Source organism: Lactuca saligna, chromosome 2 (genome assembly GCF_052625555.1).
Source record: "Lactuca saligna cultivar CGN05327 chromosome 2, ASM5262555v1, whole genome shotgun sequence".
Lineage (NCBI taxonomy): Eukaryota > Viridiplantae > Streptophyta > Magnoliopsida > Asterales > Asteraceae > Lactuca > Lactuca saligna.
The window spans coordinates 106,218,174-106,227,341 of NC_136418.1; the positions used below are offsets into that span (position 1 = coordinate 106,218,174).

Consider the following 9,168-nt stretch of genomic DNA (forward strand, 5'->3'; position numbering starts at 1 on the left):
ACTATGCATTGTCTAACAATATCCTTTCTATTTGTCTACATCAAAAATAAAACTTTCCTTCCAAATATATTCATAATATTTGAATTCACACATGATTTCCATGAAAGGAAAATTACTAGTACGGCTTGATATACACAATCAAAAGTTTTACATTACGTAGTATATGATAAATTTGTTTCCGATTTTTCAATTTTCGTTTCAAAATAATTAGGTTCAGAAAGAATCACAAAGTTAGCTCGTGTAAAATGCATCTAAATTATCTAAAAAATCGAATGAAATGAATGCAACGTGAAAAAGGTTTGTCTCCCTTTCGAAAGTGTTTAATTAACATCAAGGGAGCAATCGTAAAGTGGACCAAAAAACCCGAAACCAAAATACATGCTCAAAACTCAAAACAGGAAACCGCCTTCATTTATTGTACTCAAAACTCAAATGCTTACATCTACACGCCTGATCGAGTTTAACCAAATAATAGAACACGAAACAGGGTGTGTCGTTAAACGAAAACAAGCAATGTCAAACCACATACAACAGATTTGCATCATCCATTAAGCTTTCCAAGATGACAATGGAGGAGTGTCGGAATCCTGATATGTTGAAATACCAGCACCATATCTGTCCCCCTTCACCGAATCAGCTGAAGCAATAGCTTCAAGTTCAGCCATGTCTTCTGGTGTTAGTTTCACAGATAAAGCTCCAATGTTCTGTTCAAGATTCTCAATCTTTGTAGTTCCTGGAATTGGCACCACATCATTCCCCTGGTGGTGAACCCAAGCCAATGATAGCTGCGATGGCGTGCACCCCTTCTTTGTCGCCATCTCATTCACCCTCTCGAACATTTTCGTGTTGTGTTCAAGATTTTCAGCTTGGAACCTCGGCATGTACTAAAAAAAGAAAGTGTTAAAACATGAAGTACGTAATGGAGAATATAACGAAAAAGGGTAACTAATTAACAGACCTTACGGAAGTCACTAGCATCCAAGTTCTCGAGCATCTTTGGGCCAGATGAGAAGAACCCACGTCCAAGAGGACTGTATGCAACAATCCCAATCCCAAGTTCTCTGATAAAGTATGATATACAGAGCTTAAAGTTTGGATTTTGGATTCATGGTTATTGATGAATTAGAAAATGGATAGAAAAAGGAAGCTAATTAACCTGCAAGTAGGAATAATATCTTCTTCAACATCTCTTGACCACAACGACCATTCCAGTTGTATGGCTGTTATTGGGTGCACAGCATGAGCTCTTCTGATGGTTGATGCGGATGCTTCTGATAATCCAACGTATTTGATCTTCCCTTCTTCCACAAGCTCCTTCATCGCTCCCATCTAAGAATAGAAAAAGAAAGATTTGAGGAGATGAATATGAATGGATGATGAATTTAACGACTGAAAGAGAACGATTCTGTCAAGAGGTGGAAACCAACTGTGATTTCGATAGGCACACGCTTGTCGATTCTGTGCTGATAATACAGATCGATACAATCGACACCGAGTCTCTTCAAGCTAGCTTCACAAGCATACTTTACATACGCCGGATCTCCACACACCTCCATCGCAGCACTATCGTATTTAATACCAAATTTGGTTGCGAGCTCCACTTTCTCCCTCGTCCCTCCCTTCAAAGCCTGTAGTTACCAAGAAACGATACATAAGAACAGTAAGTTGACTAATTCGAAACATGAAAAGAGTCAAAAGGCCCCTGTTCTCTAACATCTTAAAGCTAATCGCAGGACAATTGATCAAAGTAAGATATAACATATAAGCTTGTATAGTAGTTGAAGAATGGTTGTTACCTTGCCGATAAGGATCTCGTTGGTTTGAGGGCCGTAGATGTCGGAGGTGTCGAGAAAGGTAACGCCGGCGTTAATGGCGTGGTGGATGAGCTTGATCATGTCAGGTTCAGGTTTGGGGTCTCCATAGAAAGCGGACATGCCCATACAACCCAAACCCAGAGCGGATACCTCTAAACCCTGTGAACCCAGTTTGATTCTTCGAACTCCTGTCATTTTCGAACTTCGATCTTCTTCTATGGATTGATTGAAGAGAGCCACTCCTGGCAGATTACTTTATATAGGGACTGTGAAGTGGGGATTTGAGTTGGTAGGGTCTCCATGTTGTGTAATTAAAGTCAAACTAGGACGGGAGATGACGATAGATAGACGCAAGTGCCCACGCATTTAATTTATACAGGGAAATTTGATAATTTAGCAAAAATAAAAATAAAAAATTAGTTAGTAGAAATTAAACAAAAATCACTAAAATTGTAGTAGTTGTTTAAAGACCATATGTGATTTCTTTGGTTCATCTGCAAATATAGAATCTCTTAAAACCCTTATTTTTATTTTTGTAGTTACAAAGTTAAGAAAACTCTTATCATTTTTCTAGTTATATAATTGGAAAAACTCTCTTGTTCGGTATGATTTTATGTTTATAAAGTACTTTTAAATTGAATTTGTATAATATGTTTATGTTAGATATGGTAAGTTTAAGGTACTTGAAATATATATATATATATATATATATATATATATATATATATATATATATATATATATATATATATATATATCAACTAGGTGTGGGAACCATGTATTAAATGGTTTATTAAAAAAAAATTAAATATAAGATTTTAACAATTTGAAATTTTTGAATTTATAAGAAAAATGAGAAATTTTTTGAATTATTAAAATTAATGAGACTTTAATGTTTTGAATACATTACACATATAAACCATTTGTAATAAATACCTTATATATATATATATATATATATATATATATATATATATATATATATATATATATATATATATATATATATATATATATATTACCTTACATATTAAAAGTGAAATTTTAATTTAATAAAAAAATATACAATGAAATGACAAGTGGAAAATAGAAAATTAAAAAGTTTTAGAAAATAGTATGTGTCCAAATGAATGAGAAGATGTCACGTGGCAAAAAATAAAACATTCATTTATTAGAGTAGATATATGTGATATGTTGAGTTAAACACGTTGAAATTACAAGGTTCCTAGTTCTTCATTAAACAAATTTGTTTTTTTTTTTAGAACCGACAAATATATTAATAAGACCAACCTCTAGCAAGTGATTAGAGGAGGGGAAATAACAATGTACAAATGTTAAGATTACAGATTACACACAAAGAAACAGAGATCTACACCATGCTAACCAATCAATACTCCTGTTTTTCCCTCTGTTTTTTATCCATAGGTATGTAGTGGATTTGATCATGTATACACAAATGAGAGCAGGAAGCCGGTTTTTATTGAACATTATGTTGTTCCTTACTTTCCAAATGTTCCAGAGCATGTCGTAACAAATTCCCATTAGCAACCTTCTTTTTTTGGGGCAGTTGGACCATGCTTGAGCGTATGTGATCACCTCATGTACTGTTTTAAGTTCTACAAGAGGAACTCTGCACCATTTTAACACCCGTTGTATAATCGTGTTCGCATATTTACACCCCACCAATGCATGGTCTGCGCATTCCACTACTTCTTCACAGTGACTACATAATTTTTTTTCCACATCTACCACTCTGGATAAAAGGCCCAAGGTTGAAGTTATTTTGCCCATTTTAGCCCTCCAAGTGAAACAATTAATTTTAATTGGGATCTCCCCCAGCCATGTAAACTGATCCAGGTTTAGTGTGGGGTTGAAGTTTAGTTTTTTCCGGAGGACTTTTACTATGAATGATCCATTAACAGTGAGATTACATTTCCATGTTTCACCACCTGGACCTGATTATTTGTATAACACTGTTTCAGTTGGGATACCTTTATTTTGAAGGTATTTTCCGATACTCATGATGTTTTTCCACACACCTGGTATGTATTTGCTTGCATAACAGTGGTCTGGTTTGTTGTACAAATTATGCATGCTATGTATGGCTTTGGCCCAAAAGGATGTAGGCTCAGATCGTAGTCTCTACCACCACTTCATAATAAGGGAGCAGTTTAGAGATTTTATCGTACCAACACCAATCGCGCCAATGTCTTTGGATGCGGTGACTTTGTCCCAGGATACCTAGTGTATGCTTCTTTTTTCATCTGTACTACCCCATAAAAACTTCCTACGAATTCGTTCAAACGTCTCAATCACCCCCTCGGGAGCCACAAATATCGAGAGATAATAAGTTGGTAACTTACCCAGAACCGACTGAACAAGCGTTAGTATACCACCAAACGACAAGGTTTTGCATTTTGATATGGACAGTTTTTTATGAAATCTCTCGATCATCGGTTTCCAATTTTTAATAAATTCATGTTCGCCCTGACCAGAACACCAAGGTAAGTGAATGGGAGAGAGGATGGTTTGCAACCAAGAGTTGTGGACCATATTGAGACTTCATGCATATCAGCGCCAATGCTAAAAACCTTTGATTTATCAAAGTTTACCTTGAGACCAGAGGAGGCATGACAACAGTGTAGGACCCTGGCAAGGTTTTTTATGTTTTTTTTCGACCATTCTCCGAAAAACAGTGCATCGTCTGCGTATAGTAAGTGGGAGATCGTTGGTCCACTGTTTGGTAGTGTTAAACCCTGGAAGACTCCAGTTTGACATGCAGCCCGCATGGCTGCACTTAATCACTCCATGGCTATGATGAAGAGGAACGGTGATAGAGGTTCCCCCTGCCTCACCCCTTCCTTAGTCGGGCTCCAGTTAACCAAGACCGATGATTTGGCAGATTCAAGACAGCCCTTGATCCATGCCCTCCATTTGTCTCCAAATCCCATGGTTTTTAGGTTTGAGTCGAGAAATCCCCAATTTATGGAGTCAAATGCTTTATCGAAGTCAACTTTGAAAAGCAAGACCTTATTTTTTGACTTTTTTGCGCATGTACATAGTTCATTTACTATCAACGGTCCATCAAGAATGTTCCTGCCTTCGACATATGCAGATTGAACTTCATCTATGCACTTCCCCAAAAGCTTCTTTATTCTTTGTGCAAGGATCTTAGCAATGATCTTGTATAATGATCCTATTAGACTGATGGGTCTAAAATTACTTAACATGATGGAGTCTTTGATTTTGGGGATCAGGGATATGAATGAAGAGTTACACGATTTGTCCAGTTTCCCATAGTGCTCAAAATGTTTGACCACAGCAGCAATGTCTCCCAGCAGTACACCCTAGTATTTTTTTTATGAATTTAAATGTGTATCCGTCGGGTCCAGGGGCTTTCTCGTTTCCGCAAGCCCACACTGCCTCCTTAATTTCCTCCAGTGAGATTGGCGCTTCTAGCATCTGGCAATCAGCTGGGGTGATCTTATTAAAGTGGCTATTGCTTAGTTTCAGTCTGGAAAGACATTTTTCTTTAAACTTATTGGCAAAACATTTGAAGGTCTCCAGTTTTATCATCGTCGGGTCAGTGCACCACGACCCGTTGATCATGAGTCCATCGATCCCGTTTTTCAAATTATTATTGTTAACATGGCCGTGAAAGAATCGAGTTTTTTCATCCCCGTCTACAGCCCATTTGACCCGGGACTTTTGCTTTATGTCTAACGCTCTGAGTTTTTCGAGTTCTGCGATTTTTTTGAAACTATCCCTTCGCCTCGTCGCTTCTTCTATGTTGAGTGCCCTGGATTCAGCTTCATGATCCAATCGTTCTATCTCCATTTTGAGTTTAATTAAAGTAGCCTCTTCTATGGGGTGTTCTGTTGCTCTCCATATTTTTAAGGCTTCTTTGACGTGTCTTAGTTTTGCCGCCATGTACTGGTCCGGGGTTTCGAACCCAATAAAATTATTCCAGCTGGTTATGAAAGTCTTCTCAAAACCCTCTCTCAGTAACCAAGAATTGAAGAGCCTGAATGGTGGGGGGCTGAAGTCCGGTTTGGTGGTAGAGAGTAGTATGGGACAGTGGTCAGAGAGTTCTCGTGGTAACGTGGTGATAAAGGTTTTGGGAGCAATATCAAGAAATCTTGGACTGATTAGGAAGCGATCTAGTTTGCTCAGTTTTATGTCTTCATTCCAAAAGCATGTATATCTGAACCCACCCATTTTAAGATCTGTGAAACCCACCTCTAGTATGAACTTGTTGAAGTCTCTAGCTGTACGATAGCAGAAAATTGAATTAAATCTCTCCTCAGGTCTCCTTACTACATTAAAGTCCCCTATCATGATCCACACCCCATCGATAGCTTGTATGATCCCTTTCAATTCTTCCCATAACAATGCCTTTTCACGTATCAGTTGTGGTCCATAAATATTAGCAATAATTACTGGTCTTGAAATGCCTTCCCAAGTGCCAATACTGATAAGATAATTGCGAGAGGATATAACATCAGTAGAAGTGAACATCTTATTATCCCATAGACTTAGTAAACCTCCAGACCTTCCGTAAGAGCTGGTGCGACTGACACCAAAATCAGTAGAGCCCCAAAAATCCCTTGCATCAATAATCTCAGCGTCTAGGAGTTGTGTTTCTTGGATTGCAATAAATGATAGCATATGCTTTCTTTTAAGTCGTCTGATCCATGCCACCTTATGCTCTCCCCCAATACCATTAATATTTAGAGAAAGGAAATTCATTGGCGAACATTGTGCTCACATGATACTCCAAGAATTTCAATTAGGATACGATTATTAGGTTCAATCTCAAACCCAATTAGGGAACCCACTGTTGTTGTCGCTTCAATTTATGTTGATTCTACCACTAGGTCGGTTAATTCATAGTTTTATACATTGATGTTTTGGCTGGCGCTGGGTTGAGGGATCTGAGTTGGTTTATCTGTGTTGGTGGTGGATACGATGATGGGGGGAGGTCGACTTATTTCAGGGGCTTTCAACAGGGTGGTTATTGGGATCGAATTTGTGAGTTCACTAGGGGAGAGCACTGTAAGCGGCGTCTCTTTAAAGAGGAGCAGGCATGACCATTATCTAAACTATGTTGACCGACTGAAGGAGGAGTATAGTTAAAAGAAGGAAAATGGCCAAAGCACCCAGATTGGGCTAATGAAGCTGGGAAATTAACAATTTTCATTAGGCCCAAAGTTTGAAGATCCGAGGGTATTGGATCTGTCTGATTATCTAGGGCGACAACCCGATCTGTCTTACCGTTATCTTTTGAATTATCTTGGAAATTAAGTGTCGCTTCGTAAACCCCTTTCTCGAGAATCGGTCTTTCCTCACCAGAATCAATGGTCTTGGTCGCCAATGTTGTTCTCTGGTGATGATCCGTGTCATCTCCGGCCACTGTGCATGGCATTGTTCGGTCATCACCGCCTTCATTAGTCTTTTCTTCCGTATGGTATATTAGAGAGTTAGGGTTCCTATCCTGAACGATTTCCCCCTCCTCCATGTCATTGATCCAAGTTGCAGATACACCTTCATCTTCTTCAGTGGAGTTCCAATTATTTGACTCACTTACCATAGACTCGTTTTCAGTTTTATCATCCAACACTTGATCTTCATATGGATGTTCTTCGTTGTCAAACTTGAACGAGAACCATGGTTCGTCTTCGTATTCAATGATTCCAACGTGAAAAGATCGGCCATCGGCTTCCACCTGAATCTCCTCATTGATTTTTGTTAATTTGTTTGTGAGAATGGCTAACTTCACCACAGAGAGTTCAATGCGATTTGTGATATGGTCTATTGGCACCACTATTTTTCCGAACTTTTCCCCAATAGCAGAGAAGTTGGAGTTATTCCATAGTTGGATGCGGAGTCCAACTATCCTGATCCATGTTATGCATTCGGATTTTGTGACTGCAGTGGATCCCATCTTCATCCATTTGAATGTATCTTTCCAATTCGTCTCATTTTCTAGGAATTCTCTTGCAGCAACTGTGGAATCAAAGCTAATTAGAGCAAGCATCCCACCAAGGTATTTGGCTGAAGGGCGGTGTTCGCTGTGTATGGAGATGAGAGTTGGCATATGACCAAGGTGTTCTAGGGATTTAGCTTCGCCAATGAGGGTGGATTTAGTGAGCCATCGGTCCATGCTGTCGTCGGTGTGCAAGCGGATCGGAGCAGATGTTTGGTGAATATTCTTGTTGGGTTGCCTTGATTTGGAGTGACCAGTAACCTAAGCATATGTTGTATGGTCGGTAAATCCGCCTCCATGGATACTGGTATTTTGTCTCAGGAGCTCAACAATTCTTGGGTTCTAGTTTATTTTCCCAGGAGGTAATGGAAGTGTTTTCCGGCCATGCCTTGCAACGTTAATCTCAAGTTTATTGTTCCTGCATATAGCACCGTTCAGTTTCAATTCCAAATCTTTGACGTCGGATACGCCGATGAAACGTATGAAGCCGTAGTTTTACCCGTTCTTCCCTATGTTCCTCCCGAAATAGATATCTGATAATCTTCCCATTTGAGAAAAGATTTTTCTGAATTCTGATTTAGTTGTGCCGTTTGGTATGTTAGTAACGAAGAAAGTGGTTTCCACCGTTGTGTTCCCATCGAACGCCATTACCGTTTTACGCCGCCTCACTTCCGTCCATCCGTCTTCCATGAGTTCCTTTGGGGTTGTAAGAAAAGATAACAAATTTGTTGACACATTTTGCAAACAAGGTTTATGTAGAGTCATCATGATATTTAGGTTCATAACATTTTTGAAATTGATATTGTCAAAATTTAATAAACAAACATTAATTAATTTGAAAATACATTTGCAAGAACTTAGGGAGTGTTTGGATTAGCTTTTTAGCTTATTGCTTATAGCTTATTTGTGGTGGGAATAAACAATAAGCAATAAACATGAGGATGGATGCTTATTAAAATTAACTTATTTAGCTTAATAAGTTGGATTTTATCCAAACACTCAAATTAGCTTATTGTGGGAATAAGCAATAAACACCTCTGTTTTTCCGATCCAAACACCCCCTTAATCTCGTATGCTTAGATCAATCCATTTACACCAAAGCTAGTAAGTTAATCCGAAAACAAATTCGATTTAAAAGTAATTTATAAACATAAAATCGTAGAGAATGAGGGAGTTTTCCTAACTTTGTAACTACAAAAGTGAGAGTTTAAAAAAAAAACAAAGAAAAGAGGTATTTATACTCTAGATATGAAAATCTGAGATGGGTTAAGACAAAATCACAAATTGGTTTCCAACTCTGCTGATGTACAAGTTGTTGATGTATATGCGTGCATTAACGGGTTGTATATTTGCAGATGAACTAAATAA

At 38.2% G+C, this 9,168-nt stretch overlaps 1 protein-coding gene across 1 annotated transcript; it reads right to left on the reverse strand.

The window, feature by feature from the left end:
- Positions 1-389: 389 nt before the first annotated feature.
- Positions 390-2,054, reverse strand: LOC145031299 (putative aldo-keto reductase 2). The gene is made up of 5 exons (XM_078979819.1): positions 1,797-2,054; positions 1,428-1,628; positions 1,157-1,329; positions 959-1,061; positions 390-884 (listed from the first exon to the last, which is right to left on the reverse strand). Exons 1-5 carry the CDS (start codon positions 2,007-2,009, stop codon positions 549-551), a joined length of 1,026 nt encoding a protein of 341 aa, XP_078835945.1. The 5' UTR covers positions 2,010-2,054; the 3' UTR covers positions 390-548.
- Between the last annotated feature and the right edge of the window lie 7,114 nt (positions 2,055-9,168).

What these genes read in the sequence shown, in the direction of transcription:
- LOC145031299 (XM_078979819.1), bottom strand. Translation starts at nt 2,009, where the DNA reads ATGACAGGAGTTCGAAGAATCAAACTGGGTTCACAGGGTTTAGAGGTA. An exon ending in ACGAGATCCTTATCGGCAAG is followed by an intron (nt 1,629 to 1,796) that starts GTAACAACCATT and finishes TGGTAACTACAG; the next exon opens with GCTTTGAAGGGAGGGACGAG. An exon ending in ATGCTAGTGACTTCCGTAAG is followed by an intron (nt 885 to 958) that starts GTCTGTTAATTA and finishes TTCTTTTTTTAG; the next exon opens with TACATGCCGAGGTTCCAAGC.